The sequence below is a fragment of the Odocoileus virginianus genome, chromosome 2, assembly GCF_023699985.2.
Source record: "Odocoileus virginianus isolate 20LAN1187 ecotype Illinois chromosome 2, Ovbor_1.2, whole genome shotgun sequence".
NCBI lineage: Eukaryota > Metazoa > Chordata > Mammalia > Artiodactyla > Cervidae > Odocoileus > Odocoileus virginianus.
Genome location: NC_069675.1, coordinates 93,996,312 through 94,014,426, shown reverse-complemented (window position 1 = coordinate 94,014,426; position 18,115 = coordinate 93,996,312). Strand labels below are relative to the sequence as shown.

Below are 18,115 nucleotides of genomic sequence, written 5' to 3'. Positions count from 1 at the left end.
AGTCTCTTTTTTCTTTTTTTGCATATAAGGTTATCGTTACCATCTTTCTAGATTCCATATATATGTGTTAGTATACTGTAATGGTCTTTATCTTTCTGGCTTACTTCGCTCTGTATAATGGGTTCCAGTTTCATCCATCTCATTAGAACTGATTCAAATGAATTCTTTTTGATGGCTAAGAGGCCACATTTATAGTGATTTTGACTATAGCGATTTGTAACAGCAGTCTTTTGTTGTTGTTCAGTTGCTGTGTCCAACACTCTGCACCCCACAGACTGCAGCATGCCAAGCTCCTCTGTCCTTCAGCATCTTCCAGAGTTTGCTTAAATTCACGTCCATTGAGTTGGTGATGCCATCTGTTAGGCGAGTGTATGTTCCTCGGTTCTGTCTCGTCACGACAAAGACTTGGAGTGACAGACATTAAAGCCCTCGGCGCATCACCGCTCTCGGGTCTTGGACAGACCGTGTTACAGCTCTTAGACAAATCAGTGTTACAGCTCCATGTTACAGCTCTATTTTATTTAGATGTTAGCAGGAAAATCCATCCTCGAGGCTTGAGGGCATGCCGACCCAAAGACACGAAGAGAAGAAAGTAGGGGAGCGTGCCAGCGAGCAGGGCAGGGAGAGAGAGAGACCCCCGGCCTTTTGGCTCCTCTTATATGTTTTTTTCCTCCCCCTGGGCCTGCCCTATGAAAATTGGGCTAGCCAGGAGTGTTGTTTGTTCTACCTAAGGTCCTCACTCCGGTCCTTGGACCTTCCTTTGTTCTATTTTCGTGGGCTTTTCCCTTCCTTATCTTTCAGTCACCGCCATTCTGGACTCCTGTTTCCTATTCTAACTGCCTAACACATCCAACCATCTCATCCTCTGCCGCCCCCTTCTCCTTTTGCCTTCAATCTTTCCCAGCATCAGAGTCTTTTCCAATGAGTTGGCTCTTTGCATCAGGTGGCCCAAATATTGGAGCTTTAGCATCAGTCCTTCCAATGAATATTCAGAGTTGATTCCCTCTAGGATTGAGTGGTTTGATCTCCTTGCAGTCCAGGGGACTCTCAAGTCTTCTCCAGCACCACAATTGCAAAGCATTTATTTTTTGACACTCAGCCTTCTTTAAGTTCTAACTCTCACATCTGTACATGACTACTAGAAAAACCATAGTATTGACTATATGGACCTTTGTCAGCAAAGTGATGTCTCTGCTTTTGAATACCCTGTCTAGATTTGTCATAGCTTTTCTTCCAAGGAGGAAGTGTCTTATTAATTTCCTGGCTGCACTCACCGTTTTCAGTGATTTTGGAGCCTAGGAAAATAAAATCTGTCATTAGGACACTAATACAAATGGTACAGACCAGTATAGTCAGGGAAGAGAACCGGCTACAGGGAGTCAAGTACCAGAGGCAAGTCCCTGGCTCTGAGTCAGTTTCCTTCTCCATAAAATGCGGGGCAGGGGTTGGGCTCTTTGGTGCAGTCAGGGGCCCCCACCAAACTGGCGGGTGTGGGTGGAGCCGGCGCCTTCACAGCTGCTGTGGAGAGAGATAGTCGTTCCTCCTGGGCCACAGGGACCATGCTGAGTGGTGATAGCAAAAGGCCCAGAGAGACCATTCCTCTGTACTCCCCATGCCCCTCTTCCGGCGCCAACCTCTGTGTTACGGAAACTGAGCTGGGGAGGCCTGGGGGCCAGGGGCAGCCCTCTGGCCCGCCTCTGGCCTCAGTTTCCTCATTCCTGGTTGCTCCCTCCCACTGCCTTCTTCCCACCCAGCACTGGCAGCCTCTCCAGCCCCTCTGACCGGGCTCCTGCCTCCTTGCGGGCCCTGGGCGGCAGAGACCAAGGTCCACACCTGGGCAGTGGGGCCCGGCATGCAGCCTGCTCCTCCTTTCACCCTTCCCCCACATTCCAGTCTGCTCGGACTGGTGAGATGGGGCCTGGGGGCAGCCTGGCCGCGAACCAAGGTGGAGAACAGGGCCTGAGGCTTCAGAGTCAGCAAAGCTGGTTTGTATCTTGGTTCAACCTATGCCCTTTAAAAGGAAAAAGAATATATGTGTGTTTTGGCCGAGTCATGGCTTGCAGGATCTTTGTTTCCCGACTAGGGATTGAACCCTGGGCCCTCCACATTGAGAGTGCAGAGCCCTAACACCTGGACTACCAGGGAATTCCCAACATTTGCCCTTTGGATGAATCTGGCATTCCTCCTGGCCCTGAGCTGTAAGGCAAATACTGTGCCCATCTTCCTCATGAGGAAACTGAGGCTCAGAGAGGCATGAAACTTGCCTAAGATCACACTGCCAGGTGCCAGGATTCAGGCACAGCCCTGCCTCACTTTCCCCCAGCTCTCTGGGGCCTCCTGGCCAGGACAGCAGCCAGGGACCAGGTGTGTCACCTACCTGAGGCCAGGCAGGGAGCCCCTGCCCCTCAGTGAAGCTCCCCACAGGTGGGTCGTGGCGTGGTCCAGGCTGCCAGGCTTGGTGTGGGGGCAGGGGCCAACCGTATCTTCACCCCCAGGCACACAGCCAGAGTGGGTCGCTCTGATCTGCTTCAGGGTCTTGTCACCTGTTCCCAGTGAGGCCCTGGGCAAGCCCCTGCCCCTTCTGGGGTCTTAGTTTCCACCTCTGTAAAATGGGGACATGGCGGCAGCAGCCTTTGTCCCCTGTGTGCCCTTCGGGGACTGACATGAAAGGGTCTCGCTCCAGGAAGGAAGCACACAGAACATGGGCCAGGTCCCCCCACCCTCTCACCCCCCAGAGCCAGAGATCCCAAGCTTCCTCAGTGGCAGAGAGTGAGGGGAAGCGGGGGAGGAGTGGAATGAAAAAGCACTTAGGGGAAATTACTCGGTGTTTGGAATCCAGGATGGTGCCGGGGCACTGCAAGTGTTTAAGGACCTACCATTTCCGTTTCCTGTCTCGTTTCAACTTCCCAACAGCCCTCCCAAGGCGTGTCTGGAGGTCAGAGGTCTGGAGTGTGTCTCACTGGGCTAAAGTCAAGGTCATCCTCAGGGCAGCGTTCCTTCTGGAGGTTTTCTGAGAAACTCGACCTTGCCTTTTCCAGGTTCTAGAGGCCACAGGAGTCTGACACGGGGCTCCTTCCTCCATCTTCAAAGCAAGCGGCCCCGTCCATTCTCCCTGGCATTCTCCCTGCCTTCCTCTCCCACAAGGAAGCATCTTGTGATCTTGGGTTCACTTGGATAATCCAGGCTACTCTCTCTCCCTGATTGACAAACTTAATTCCATCTGTTACCTTAATTAGCCTTTGTTTGCCTTGCCACCTAATGCACTGGTTCTGGGGATTAGGACGTGAATGTCTTTGGGAGGAGATGTAATTCTGCCTCCCACACATGGGTTTTATCCAATGACTTAACTACTCGTTAGGCCTGTAGTGGGTGCCAGGCACCTACTGGGAACAGCATATGAGAAAGTTGATCCTCTAGTTGATGGTGAGAAATACGAGGAAGACAAACAAATGGGGTGGGGAATGAGCTGTGGAGGGAACAGGGCTGCCCCCGTAAGCTAGGTGGCCAGGGAAAGCCTCCATGGGAAGGTGACATGTGATTGAAGACTGGATGGAGGGGACTCCCCGGGGGGTCCAGTGGCTGAGACTCTGTGGCTCTTAAAGCAAGGGCGCTGGGTTTGATTTCTGGTCAGGGAACTAGCTCTCACATGCTACAACTAAAAGATCCTATGTGCTGCAACTGAGACCTGAGGCAGCCAACTAAATAATTAATAAGATTGGAAGGAGGGAGGAGGGAACAAAGGAGGCGACCATAGGAAGAGTGGCTTGGTGACCAACACTGTCAACCGCCTCCCAAAACTAACTTCTGTGCTGGAGAAGCCGTTCTCCCAGCGAGTGGAACCGAGCACCTGAGAACCTGGGACCCGGCTACCGGCCCAAGGGGAAGCCTGGATGGGGCGGCTGGGGGGACCCAGTGGTTGGGAAATGGGTTATGCCCGTTGCCCTGGTAATAAGCTGACGCAAGTGCAGTGTTACTTTCCTAGCTGTAACAAATCACCCTGAACTTGGATGGAAAACAATAGAATTGAACTCTCTCACAGTGCGAGGCCAGAAGCCAGAAATCCCAGTGCTGGCAGGTTTGGTTCCTCCTGGAGGGTCCAAGGGAGAAAGCGTGGCAGCCTCTCCCCTCGCCTCAGGCGGCTGCCTGCAACCCTTGGTGTCTGATGTGTGGGTTCATCACGCCAACCTCTGCCTCTGTTGCCACGTGGCCTGCTCCCTACGTGGTGCTCTCTTCTGTGTCCAGATTTCCCTCTTCTATAAGGACACCAGTCCTTGAACTTGGGGCCCACCCTCGCCCAGGACGACCCCATCTTGATCACTTCTCCAAAAACCCTGTCTCCAAATTAAGTGGCATCTGAAGTTCCCAAAGGACATGAATTTGGGGGGTGTGGAGTGGTCCCTGTTGAACCCAGCAGAAGTGGCATATGTATTTCATACACGGGGCACACTCTTGTGGCCCCCTTACGGCCTCTAAAAGCCAGAGCCCCCTGGCACGTTCCCAAAGCTGCATTATAGTACGCCCCCTCACTCCACCCCTACCAGTGGCACCCAGGGCTTGTTGGGGGACTGGGGTGTGGAGTTATTTCATGAACACTTCTTTGCACTGGGCATGGTCTTAGGTGTTGGAGGTACAGCTGCAAACATTCCGTTTCCACAAAGCAAACAAAAGAGTGTTGGGGGGCCCTCCAGAGGGACGGAGAGGAGCCAACTCTGTGGCTGGAGAGGGGCAGCCAGCAAGCTTGAGAGGAAGAGGAGTAAGGAGGGACTCCTGGCAGCATTGAGGGATCAGCTCTGCCCTAGATAGGCTGAAACAGGTGAGAGCCGAGGAAGGACCTCCAGATGCAGCAACTCCCTGGGCACTGGCGACCTGTCAGAGCACCCCAAAGCCAACAAACATCCATTCTAAAGATGGAGTGCCTTGAGAAGCCTTGGGAGCTGCTCTGAGTCAGGAAGGGGAAGTTTTCTCACGTCCTCTGATGAGACAAATGGATTTGTACTCTAACACATGGGCTTCCCTGGGGCTCAGTGGTAAAAAATCTGCCGGCCAGGGCAGGAGACACAGGTTCGATCCCTGGTCCAGGAAGATCCCGATGGAAATGCCAACCTATTCCAGTATTCTTGCCTGAAAAATCCCATGGACAAAGGAGCCTGGCGGGCTACAGTCCATGGGGTCACAGACAGTCGGACACGACTGAAGGGACTTGAGTCACACAACATTCTAATGTGGAAACAGCCCCATGCCACCCAGGCCCAGGTCAGAAAAACCATGACTCCGTCATCAGCTCTGAAACTTTATTAGAAGGCTGTTTTAAATGACAATTCTTTCTTAATTTGCTTTGTCACCAATTCCAGTTACAACTCTATTTGTATATAACAGTAATTTTTGCATTGATCTTTGCATCCTATTTGAATTGTCCTCATCAGGCCATTCTGGTGAATAGAAGTGTGACCGTGCATGTGCACGGTGACCAGCATAAGTGAGCAGGGGGAGCAGGTGGGGGGGTGGTGGCCGGGACAGAGGGAGCCCGCTTCACACAGGGTGGCGGGGGGAGCTGGTGGCCTTCTGCTCTGGCCCTCACCCCCAAACTCACAGTGATAGGTACCTCATTGCCCTATCCTTCAAAAAGCGGGGAATAAATCCCTCCCCAGTCCGAGAAACGATTTGGACTTCATCTTCAACGGGGTGGGAGTTGCCCTCCCTCTTCCCGCCCCCGGATCAAACTCTCAGCTCCTAAGCCTTCCTAGGTGCTGCCCCCACCCCCGCCTCCTGACCTGCCAACGGCCCGTCTCTCTCTGGTCAGGGCCTTTCTGCCTTCTTTGCCTTCCTTCTGTCACCAGTTCCGAGAGGAATTTCTTTGGACAGGCACAAGGGTCACGCCCACGGCCCCCTGCTTCCTCTCCCCACCCCACCTCACAGGGGCGGGGAAGATACAATCCACCAGGAACATAAATATGAATAAAAAATGAACTTGAAAATGACAGGCTATTAATTAAACAAATCTATAAAAATAGTTAGGACATAACTCTGTTCAAATAAATACAAAATAAATAGGCTCCAAGCAGTGTGACACATTGCATCTGCGGAATGTGAAGTGGTCCCACTTGGCCCCCGTGGGGATCGGATGCAAGTCCCCAGGGGCGTCAGAAACAGACTTTAATGCGGTCAGCCAAGCCATTGGCTCGGTCTTCCTTCTGGAAGACTAGAACCTGCACGTTTGTTCAGCTTCTTTATGAACAAAACCCTTCTTCCAACAATACGTAATTATTAAGGCCTTGAACACCTTTTCCTTTTCTCTCCAGGGCGTGCAGACGCGGGGCAGACACGGCCCTTCCCGCTTTGACACGATGCCCGCTGCCCTCATGCCAGCGGGGCAGAGGGACTTGGTTCTGAGCTGGTACCAGTCCTGACAGAGTCTGGGCCTAGCCCAGAGCCTCATGAGCCCTAGCCAGCAGCAGGGAACAGAGGCCCTCTGGGTTCCAGGACCCGTGAAGCCATGCGCCAGGACACCAGGCAGCCTGACCCCCTGTCATGCACACGTGCATCCAGGTGCCCGCCTGCTGGGCAGCTCGGGAGCCAGACTCCTCCCTCTTCCCTGCACCAGCCAGCCAGCAGCAGGGCTGCCGGTCGGGAAGCCGGGCTTAGGTTTCAGGTACAACTATCCTTCCCCACGGACTGAGGGGAGAGGAGCAGCGTGGGGAGAGGGCCGGGGGCCTCCTCCTACCATTGAAAACAGCAGCGAGGAAGGAAGCGAGGGGGGCCCCCCGGGGAAGACGCTCAGCAGGCCAGAAGACGGCTGGCGCCAATGGTCCGGCTGCGAGGATGCGACGGGAGGATGAAGCCGGCCTCCCAGCCCTGCTCTTCGGCAGGGGCCCCTGGGCAGCGCTCACCCCCACGCGCTCGAGCCCATGTCCTGCTGAGCCCCGGGCCCTGAGGAACACTCACAGGTCCTCCTTGGAATGGACATGCGCGTCGGCCGGGGTCAGCGGGACGCACCCGGTGGGCCTGCCAGCTCTGTCCCCCCCATTTGCAGGCACACCCCAGGGTTTTCACAGCTTGGCTTCAGTCAGCGTAGTGTTGGTACATTCACAGAATGAGATGGCTACACATCCCAGGGCTGGGAGCCCAGGATCAGCGAGTCCACGCAGGCGGCTGGCCCCCTCGCCCGTCACCGCGACTGCACGCCCAGGGTGATCTTCAGGTTCTCATACACCACATAGCTGATGCTCACGGCTGGGATCACCTTCATGAAGTTGGGGGCCAGCCCCCGGTACAGGCCAAAGGCCCCCTCGGTCCGGAGAATCTGTTTGAAGAGGCTGCTCATGGTCACCTCGGGAGCGCCCTCCATGGAGGCTGCAGTGAGAGAGGCCACCCGTCAGGGGCCTTTCGCCGGCTCCTCCCTGCGTCCCAACCTGCCCCCGGGGGAGACAGGGCCCTGGGGGCCGCCAGGCCTTACCTTGGGCCTGCATCCGGGTCCTGACCAGGGCCAGTGGGTAGCTGGCCAGCTGGCCACAGGTGCTGGACATGGTGCCACAGGCCAGGAGCACAAACACTCCAGGGTCTGCACTGTTCACTGCATAGCGCTGCAGCCAGGCATTCTTGAGCGTCTGCAAGGGTACGGGGGGCGGGGATGAACTGAAGTGCCTGCAGGCCCCAGGAGGGAAAAGCCTGAGAGACAGTGAGGGACTGGGGGGGTGGGAGGGCTTGGGGGTTGGGGGCAGATATCGGATCCACACAGGAGGTGCTGCCCGGTCACAAGGACGGGATCCGCAAGGCCACAGTAACCCAACTCGCTTGGCCTGGGCTGGCCCTGAGCTCCTGACTGGCCTGCCCTTTGTTTCTGCTGTCACTGGGGATTCCCGGATAGGATGGGGAGCGGGGTGGGGTGAGGGAGGAGGAAGGGGCAGCAACCCCTTCCTCTCCTCAGAGAGCCGGACCCCTGTGCTCTGTAGCCTGCACGGGCCTGGGGAGCCCCCAGGGCATCGCGCTCTCTAGATCTGTCGGCCAAGCCCCTGGGGTACAGAACCTGGGGGCTGCCAGGGGCAGGCAGTGTGACAGGAGACCCCTTGCAAGGGACAGAGGAATCTGGAAGGAGACAATGGGGGGGAGGGGGCTGGGGAGGGATGATACATAGCCAGGAGGGAGTTTCTGAATCTCTCCTGATGCTCAAGGGGCCTGAGTCCTCCAGGGTGTCTCACCTCATAGACAGCCAGGTCTATGCCAGCGTAGGGGATGATGCCCAGCATGTTGGGGACGTAGCCTTTGTAGAAGGCAGCCATGCCCTCTCGGGCCAGGATCTTCCTGGCACAGTCCAGCATGCCCGAGTACTGGCCTGTCTTGCGCAGGGCCATCCGGGTCTTCAGGACCTGCAGAGCCCGGGGGGGTGATGGAAGCGTGAGCAGGGCCCACTCTGTCTGCCCACCCCCACACGACGGGCTGCCCGCCCCGGCACCGACGTGGCCCTCACCTCCATGGGGTAGATGCTGCTCTGGGCGATGGCCCCTGCCAAGGACCCTGCCACAAGCCTCTCGTGAATTCTCAGCGTCTCCTGGTCACTCCCAATGAGGCGTTTGATCTGGAATAAGGAGCCAACAAACTGAAACCCCCCTGCCGGAGACCAGCACACCTGCTGCTGCCCCGCCCGTCCGTCTGGGGCCGATCAGGTTTAACCGAGACCTGGTGTCCCTGGGACCTTCGATGCTGCCCAGAGAAGACACTGGCCCCCAGTGGAACGGGCTAGTGGGGCAGTGTGGGGGTCAGACCCAGGCCTCTCCAACCCCTGCCTGGCCCGGCTGTCCCTCAGGTACAAGGCCTGGCTCTGGGTTCCAGGGAATCAGCAGGGCAGGGACCTTGTCCCAGGGGGCGCTCAGGATGCAGCTGCCAAGGGGTGACTCTCCCTGGAGAGCCGGGTCCTCACCTGCTCGTAGGCCATAAATTTGATGGCCGACTCAGGGGCGATTTTGAGGACGTTGATGCCGTTGCCCCGCCATAGTGATCTGGCTCCTCCTTCTCGAATCATCTGGGTGAACCCACCCACGATGCACATGTTGTTGCTGCGGGAGGCGTGGACCTGGGGAGGGAAGGACAAGAGGTCGGAAGGAGCCACAGGGAGCCACCGTCATCTGACCAAGAACCAAGATAGGAGGTCGGCAGGCAAGGCTCTGCCCTCTCGTGCCTGAGACTGACTCAGCGCCCTGAGAGTCAAACGTGGCTGTGGGTCCAACCAGACTTTTCACTGTGCACCCAACGTTTATATGCCAATACCATGCTAAACACCTCTTACACCTCCTTGAGGACTACTTAAAAAAAAAAATTGAACTTTTTACTATGGAAAAACTTTCAAGCATATATAAAAGTACAGAGTAGCTTCCATGAACCCATAATAAGGTTCAACCATCATCAGGCCAGCCAATCTAAGTGCCCCCTATCCACGACCCCTCCTCTCCTACTCCCACTAATTGAATGCATTCCCAGTCTTAGTCATTTCATCCAAGGACAGCCTTTCATCTCTACAGCATTCCTGGGGATTTGGGGAAGAAAAACAAACTGACGAGGCAATTGGTTCGAGCCTCTTAGTCCAGAGGAATAGAAGACTTGGGAGTGAAGGGAAGTGCTCCCCGTCACCCAGATGGGAGGGTGGGGGGTGGGGCCCCGGATTGGGTCCAAGGCCCAGAGCTCCTCTGCCCAAACCATTCCATCTCCCTGGTCTGGCACCTTCTTCTGTCCATAGGCCTTGAACCGGGGCAGGGAATGGCTGACGCCTCTTCTGAGCAGGGTCCCTGGCATTGAAAAATGCCAGAACACCAGCCAGGGAACAAGGGGGTGACTGGTCACTGTTCAGATGACACTGAAGTCCCATGGTGTGTCCTCAGGTAGGTCGATTTCACAACCCTGCCTCTGACGTGGGTTCAGCTTATCTCTGCCCTGTGGACTTGGAATAGGGCCTCGGCCAGGGGACTAGTGTCTGGGCCAGGTGAGGATCAGCTTGCACAGCCCCCCATGCAGTGGTCTACATAAGATGTACATAAGGCGACAGGTTCCTGCTATACCCCAGTTCTCACTGGGGTCAGCTGCCCATATTACGGCCCTGTAATGTGACTCCCAGCTTAAGAGCCTCGGATAAAATTAGATCAGCTATGCGCAAAAGGTCACCTGGGCCAGGATCTAATGTCACCCTGGTCTGAGCAATAACTCCAATCTGATTTACTGAGCTAGAAAGGTATGAGCCCAGAGCAAGGCCCCAGGCAAGGGTAGGGAAGCAAACCGACTAAAGAACCCCAAAGAGGAAACGGGTGGCTCAGGGCCCGTCTTGCTGCGTACATACCTGCATGAGCACCTTGAGTCTGTCCAGGGGGGCTGTGCAGGTTCTCGAAACAGCTCCTGCCCCGCCGCCGGCCACCAGGTGCCTCCACCACATCCCTGTCTGCCTCTCCTCCACCGTGAACTCATCGGGGACTGTCAGATTCTCACCCACATCAAAGATCTGCGAGGAAAGCCAGCACCAATAAATCAAGCAGGCTCCCAAAGCTTGTGGCTGAACTACCGGCCGACAGCTAGGTCCACTGCCTTCCACTGTCTAAAATGGAACTACCACCATTCTGCACCCCCCCGCCCAACTCTGTGGAGGTGGCAAAGCTCTGAGCCATCTGTGGCCTTGAAGAGAGAGGCCGAGGTTAGGGTCTGAAAGCAGAGCTGGAAAAATGCAGGTACAAAACCAGGAGGATGGCCTGTCCAGATGCCACCAGGGGCTCCTGCAAGAACAGCTCACAAAGGCATTTCAGCTGAGGATTGCCAGGCTGGCTGTGCTCAGAGGATCAAGTCGGGGGTAAAAATTCTTCTGAAACACGATGTGTAACCAGGGTAAAAATCCTTCTGAAACCCGATGTCTAACCAGGGTAAAAATTCTTCTGAAACCCCAAGAGTAACCGGATCGCGCCGGCAGAGCATTATGCAAGGCTTCTGCAAACACGAGAGGGCTGTGCTGCCTGAGAAGTGCCTTCTCCCCTAGGGCAGCGGGCAGAGCCAGCTCTGCTCCGAGCCTGGGGGGTACAGGCCCAACCTGGGGAGCCGTCGGCTCCTACCCATGGGGTGTCCACTTAATTTCACCCCACAAAGATGCCAGGCGTCCCCTGAAGGCACCGAGGGAGACGGAGGAGGAGGGGTGCCTGTGGCCTCCCCTCTTAGAGCCGGTGGCCTGGGATGGTGGTAGGACTGCGACCAGGGGGCACTCAGCAAGGAGCAGCAGAAAGGGATGCTTGTGCATGGAGGGAGCACGTGGGCAGGGGGGTCAATGGGGCCACCACCAGGGAGGGTGCCCTGTGTTTCTGATCAGAAGTGAAAGAGCTATGTGTGTGTGGCAGTGGGGAGGTATTCTTTTGCCATAGGGGGAAATGACACAAAAACTGCGATGGCAGACGGAGAAGACACTTAACAGCTTGGCTATTTGATCTTTACCAGGCAGCTCCTACTGCCTCCCAGGAGGCTTTGCGAAAACCAGAGGGCTCAGTGAGAGGGGTGAACCCTGAAGATCGGGAAGCAATGGGGTCGACAGGAGGGCACCCTTTCTGGCAGAGGGAACCCCGTGTTTGGGGAATGGGTGGGGCCATTCGGGCTGGCTGGCACCTGGGAGATGGAGGGAGCACCTGGAAGGCTGGCAGCAGAGTAAATAGCCCTGCTGCTGAGGAGGGGGCAGGCCAGGAACCCCCAGCAGGATGGGGGCTGATGCTGGGCAGACGGGACCCTCTGGGCGGGGGGAAGGAGAGACCGCCTTCTGGCCCCAGGAGGCGGGACTCACCGTGGAGTGTTTCCAGTAGAGGATGATCTCAGGGATGTTCTCCACGGGGTGCAGGAGGTGATAGTCTCGCCACTCATGCCAGTCGATGGTCATCGTGCCGTTTTTGTCCATGCTGCAAGACACATGCACGGTCACCCACGTGGACGCAGGCCCATCTGTCAACCGTAACTGCCCCCCCACCCCGAACCTCCAGGGGAGCCAAGGGCAGGCGCATGGCCACCAGGAAACCACGGAAGGCACCCCTGCCCTGGAGAAGGGGCCAGGTGGCTCCACATCCCACTTGGCACAGACACAGGGATGTAATGGCCCACGAGCACCCCGATTTGATCAGGCACAGCAGTCAAGGAGGCAGGAGGAGGTCCCCAGGGTGACACGGATACTTACTAGGTGACAGGGCCCCAGAAGTGGCCCGTTCGTATTCTGACAGACAGACATAAGGAGGATGCAGAGGAGAGAGGAGAAACAACACAAATAAGTGCTCTGAGCGGAGGTTAGTGAGGCAAGCACATGGCACAGCATGGCGAGAGGATGCGCTCTGCAGGTGAGGGGAGCGAGGGCCAGGGGCTGCCATCCCTACCAGCCTGCCAGCCGGCTTTGGGCCCCCCGGGACTTAAGGAGGCTGGGGAGGTCAGGAAGCGACTGCGGGGCTGCTCTGGTGGGAGCTCCCAGCCCCTAGGACCACCATTTGCCTGGGGCTGACTTTCGGGGCAGTGCATCTGAGTGTGAAGTGAAGAGGAAGTTCCCCTCACTGGAGGGTGGCCCTGTGAGCCCTGCTGCTCCCTGCACGACCAAAGAAGGGTGTTCCTTCTCGCCTTTCACCTACTGAAATCTCCCCACTAGTCTTTTTCCTTCGAGGGTGGCTGGCGTTGGGCACCCTGCCAGGGGATTTGCAATTCTTCCACTAGGAGCTGACCTGGACCCTGGGGAGTGGCTGGTCTCTGGGAGGGGTTACTTACTCATCCCTTTCAACCACCAGGAGCCAAAGTTCATGGAAACAGGGTTAATACAATGAATGGCACCACGGAGTGAGTCCAAGAATCTTTCTTTCGTCACACTTTTGTTAAAGCAAACTCGGGCTGGTTACGCATGCACTCACCTCTTGAGGATTTTCTCTGCCTGCTGCTCAGATATCTTGACTCCCAGGTCCCGCAGGGACTGCATGATCTCCTGGGCGTCGATCCGCCCTGGAACAACAAAGGCCGTGAACCTGTGGCCAGCCTGGCGCAGAGGCCCAGGACTGCTGGGCAGCTGCTGGCCCCGGGGACAATGCTCACCATCATTCTTTTTGTCCAAACTCTTGAACACCAGCCTCAGTTTCTTCTCGTGATCTTGGAGATAATGGACGAACTCTTCGAAGTCTAGCTGCCCATCGAGGTCTTTGTCGCCAGCTTGTACGATTTTCTAGAAAAGAAAAGAAAGGTTTAGTCCCTGGGCTCAAACACCAGCTTCTCCTGAGTGGTGCCCCGTCCTCAGGGAAACAACTGCTCATCCATGAGGTGGCCTGGTGACCTGAGACACTTCCCCTCCTCCACTCCCAGGGTCACTGCCTGGATGCCCGAGGGCCGGCCAGAAGCCAGCCGAGAGCCCGCCATGCTTCCCTCACGATCAACAAAGGAAAAAAATCAATCCCCGAGAGAAGCCCTTTAGACAGAGTCTTTCTGGTTTCACTAGGTTAGTTGCCCGGCTCCCTGTCCCTGGAGCCAGGCCTCAGCCCCACATGCCCTCGGCCCACAGGTGGGGTGGCCCCGGAGCTCTAGATTTCAGCAGAAACACTGCAGCTTGTGCTTTTATCCTTAAAAGTGGCACTGGCCCAAGAAGAGTTGGGGGCGACCTGGGTAAAGGTACAGGGCAGAGCTGGCCCCTGCCAATGCCTGCTTGGTGGAGACACCGTCAGAGAGAACTCTGGAGGATGGGGAAGTGCTACGACCCACAGGAACTACTTTTGGGCCTGTGCTCAAAGGAGCTGTCTCAGATCTCGGGGGAGCCAGATGCTGTAACCAACCTCAGCTTCCTAACCAGGCGCTAGAAAGCAAGGCAGCTTGACTCAGGAATAGTTCGGTAACCCAGGGGTCTTTAAGAGACCCTCTCCTTGGCAATGAGGGTCCAGAAATCTGCACCTGCGCTTAGAGACGAGCTTGGTTCAAGCAGCTGCCGTCCGTTTTGGATGCTCAGCAACTGGAAGTTCTCCACAAAAGCACAAGAACTTGGCTTGTGCTCCAGGTCCTGCTAAACGCTTTACCTTGAGTAATCTGATGAATCCTTGCAAATAGCTCTAAGAGGTTGGCGGGGGGGGGGGGGGGGCTAGCATTTCCCTCACTTTTCAGAAAAGGAAACAGAAGTTCTGGGAGGCTAAGTAATTTATCCAAGGTCATGCAGCTAAGGAAGTGGTAGGTGGCATTCAAGCCAGGCCTGTTGGATTCCAGTCACCTCCCTATTGAGAGCCTGCTGCCACTGTAAAGGTTAATCTCAAGAAGGTGGGGAACATATATGAGTCACTCCAAGCCCAGCAACACCCCAAAACTAGGACTGAAAAATCTCCTAAGGAAAATGGGTATAGTCTCCTTGTGTTGCCCAATTCTCTCAGCGAGAAACACATCCTCTATCTACAAACCAATGTGGGTTTCAAAGTCTTTTGAGCCAGTGGGTTTGGAAATTGATGGATCATTGGCTAGCTGGTCCTCTCCAGATACTGTGTCACTTAACATGATCCAAAGACCAGCTCGGGGGTGTGACTGGAATGTGAGACAAGACGCTGGTACATGTTCCATCAACTCTCTGGACTCGGGTTAACTTCCTGCAGACATTTCTGCTCTCCATCAAGAATGACACAGATTATGTACAGGTAATCATCCTAGCTTTATGAGAGGAGTGGAAGTAGAACCTGCATGTCATTCAGGGAGGAGGCGAATGCAAGGAACAAAGCTCGCTGGAATCTGCACTGCTCTGGCACCAATGTGATCCATGTGCTTTGTTGGGGTGGGTGCCGGGGTACAGACAACCCAAGGACATGCTCACGCGGCTGGTTTCAAAACAGTCTAAACCCTTGCTTCTACCCTAGTCCGGTCTCCTTCCTAGGATAAGCACGTCATCAACCCCTGCACACCCTCTGACCTCCACTGCCACCATGAGAACCTGGGGACAGCGAGGGGTCCGATGACCGGCGAGGCTGGGGTGTCCCTGTAGGAGGAGGCCACCCTCTTCCCTGTATTTAAAATGGTAATGATCTCTGCTGCCTCCAGCTCCAAACAGACCTCCTAGGAAGGCCCCCTCACCCCTGCCCATTGGCCTGTTTCACCCAGAGCACAGCCCTGTCACCTCCAGCCTCCTCAGCCACAGTTCCAACTCCTGTGCCTCCAACAAGGGGCCTCTCCCCTCCCCCTCTCTGCCCCCCAGCTCAGAGAAAGATCCCTGCAGCAGCCAGACCGTGCCCCACTTTCCGGTTCTGCACTGCCCCGCACCCACTCTCCGCAAGAAAATTCCTTTCCCCCTTCCACAAGTGCCTCCCCTATAATTCCAGCCTCCCCTGGAAGTCACATGAGAGCCCGTCTCTCCCGTGACGCAGCCCTGTAGCCGGCTACAGCCACGCGCCCGCTGGGGAAAAACTGGCACCGGCTGGAAATCGAGGGAGCCGGAGGCATGGGACCCTCTACTAGCTCCAGCCTTCACCGAGTCAATGCTGATGAAATGCCTGGCCTGCCTGCCTTCTGCGTCCCGGTACAGACCTGCTTCCACTGGCGGTAGGTGGAGAACTCCTGGGAGGGGATAAAGACGCTGAGTTTGAAGATGGACTTCAGCTCGGCAGGAAGCCCCTTGGACTCGAAGTACTGGAACTCGGTCTGGGCCTCCCCGATGAGGGGCACATAGAGGCACAGGCAGAGCATGCTGGCCGGAGCTGCTTCTGGCGGCGTGGACGCCGGGAATGCTGCCTGGCCCCAGCACACTTGCACAAGATATGCAGGGGCGCAGCTGTCGTTGGCTGCCTCAGCCCTGCCCTTTGGCTTAATTGAAAAAAAAAAAGCCTGCTCACTGTACTTCAGGCAACAGCCAATGAGCACACAGCCCCGCGAGGAGGCGGGCACTGTCTGTGTGCCAAGGGATAAAGATCAGGACTGACGTCACCCGCTCCCAGGTTAACCCTTTCGAGACAGGCACCGCATTCAGCCCTGCCCCCCCCAAACAAACCTTCACCCACCGGCTGCCAACCCCTCCAAACAAACAGCCTTTGGCCTGTTTTTTTTCCACAAGGTCCCCAAATGCGTCACACAATACCGTAGTTTCTCCCCTTAGTAAATCATTCCCAGCAGAAAAATTAGTGGAGGCAGAGATTGAATCAGGGCTCACTGAATGGGTCCAGTTTAGCTGTGAGAGTAGAAAGTCAGGGGCGGCGGGGAGATTCTGGGAGGGGTCCCGTGGGATTGTAGGGGGGCTCATTCATCTGTCCTGGAGCTGCTCCCGAGCTGGCTGGCTCCAGGGACATTTCTTTCCCAGGCCACCTTGCACATGAACACCCCTTCTCCTGTAGGTTTTGCCTGGAGACCCCGCCAAGTGTGGAAAGGCTGACGTGGGGGGCGGGGAGCAGGAAGAGGACACCCTAGGCCAAGGTCATTGTGCTGGGGGGATGCCTCAGCAGCACCAATCTAGGGTCAGCCTGAGCCTCACTCAGGACCCATGGAAGTAGTTTTCAGAGTCCACGTTCACTGAGAACACTCCAAAGTTTAGTGGACTGGAGCTTTTCAGCTTAGAACCGTGCTACTCAATACAGAAGTTTTTCAATTTTATTTTCATTAATTTATTTCTGGCTGCATCACAACATGTGGGATCTTAAGTTCCCCAATCAGGGATGGAACCCTTGTCTCCAATGCAGGGGGTCTTAACCACTGGACCACCAAGGAAGTCCTCAATTTTAAATAAATCAAAATGAAACTAAAAATTCATTTCCTGGGTCGCATGGCTTGACAGTCACATGTATTCACCGAGCATTTCCATCATCACAGAAAGTTCTACTGAACAACACTGTCCTAGAACATCCCTTTTAGGTGAGGATGAGGGGAAAAAAAATCTCAGGTCCTGGAGAGTCAAGATCTGATCTTTATTTAAGAGCCACCCTGCCACCTCCACCTGTCCCTTCGCACGGAAGGTGTCAGATTCGTGCTGCAGAGGAAGAGCCCACATCACAGAGATGAAAAAGGAACCGTCTCGCCTTATTCCATCTACAGCGCGCCACTTCCTAATATAGACAAAACCTCACTACCAGGATGGGTTAAAAACGGATTTTATCATTTGCTGACCCACAAAAGTGAAAGGAACTTCTTAAATTCACTAAAAAGCTTTTTGTTAAGATCTTGAAAAAGGTTCTGAAAAGAAGATGCCGATGCTTATGTACCTCACTATAAAACAGATTTTAGTAACTTATATGATGGGGTTGGCTAAAAAGTTCGTTTCGTTTTCCTGTGAGAGGCTACAGAAAAACCCCAAAGAACTTTTTGGCTGACCCTTCTAAAACAGATCTGAGGCTAAGTCTGTAAAAACAGGTCTTGGGCTGTTTTATCCATCCACTTGGGTGGATCCGATGAGGTACTCAGAGGCAGCTCAGGATTATTTGGGCAAGAGCCTGCTCAGCCTCCACCTAAATCCAAGTCACTCAGCTGCCTGTTAAGCCACCCAATGCAGAATGTTCTACTTTAGGGCTATTTTAACATACATCTTATCTCTACTGTTGGGGTCCCTAAAGGCAGGGCCATTGTACCTCCTTGTCTGGAATGAGCCTTTGCCTTGATCACAGAAGGTGCCTGATAGAAGTAGTTTCTGAATGAATGAATCATACTTGGCAGGGCTCTAAGACCCCAAGGAACAAACATGACCATTCTCAATGAAGACCTTAGGTTTGGTTTCCCAAGCATCTGCAAATAAAGAGTCTTCAGGGCATTCTGTTTACCTCAACAAGATACTCTATCATTACTTTTATTTTAAAGGAAGTTCACATTTATAAATAAAAGAGCTGAACTTTAACTGCTGATCTTCCTTTTTTAAAATTACTCATGTGTGCTTCTGAAATGAAAACAAATTACACAGAACTGTTGACGTGTCTCATTTCAATGACGACTGTAATCCTTCCAATACAAAATGGCAAATATTTTGACTGAATGAATAAGTTGTTCAATTGGAGATGTTCATTTCCTACAAAACTATGTTTTTCAAATAATCGTGGTAAACATAACTGTACCGTTGAGGGCTTTTTTTTTTTTTGAACCACTGAGTTTTATGACATATTTACAAACCTGAAAAGAGATTTGAAAACAAAGCCAAATGAAAGTGGAATCAATA

General features: G+C 54.6%; 1 protein-coding gene across 6 annotated transcripts in view; it reads right to left on the bottom strand.

Moving 5' to 3' along the window:
• Positions 1 to 5,277: 5,277 nt before the first annotated feature.
• Positions 5,278 to 18,115, bottom strand: part of SLC25A25 (solute carrier family 25 member 25) — a 33,197-nt gene continuing 20,359 nt past the window's right edge. For 2 of the 6 annotated variants that reach the window (XM_020874844.2, XM_020874847.2), the window contains exons 2-11: positions 13,066 to 13,192; positions 12,888 to 12,975; positions 12,176 to 12,211; positions 11,792 to 11,903; positions 10,322 to 10,480; positions 8,915 to 9,067; positions 8,465 to 8,572; positions 8,196 to 8,363; positions 7,454 to 7,604; positions 5,278 to 7,350 (exon numbers count right to left, since the gene is read on the bottom strand). In XM_020874844.2, coding sequence (XP_020730503.2) covers positions 7,166 to 7,350; positions 7,454 to 7,604; positions 8,196 to 8,363; positions 8,465 to 8,572; positions 8,915 to 9,067; positions 10,322 to 10,480; positions 11,792 to 11,903; positions 12,176 to 12,211; positions 12,888 to 12,975; positions 13,066 to 13,192 — 1,287 coding nt within the window. In that variant the 3' untranslated portion in view covers positions 5,278 to 7,165. Of the gene's footprint in view, positions 7,351 to 7,453; positions 7,605 to 8,195; positions 8,364 to 8,464; positions 8,573 to 8,914; positions 9,068 to 10,321; positions 10,481 to 11,791; positions 11,904 to 12,175; positions 12,212 to 12,887; positions 12,976 to 13,065; positions 13,193 to 15,513; positions 15,792 to 18,115 lie in introns of those variants that run through there. The other 4 variants (XM_020874845.2, XM_020874848.2, XM_020874849.2 and 1 more) reach the window with 3 other exon arrangements.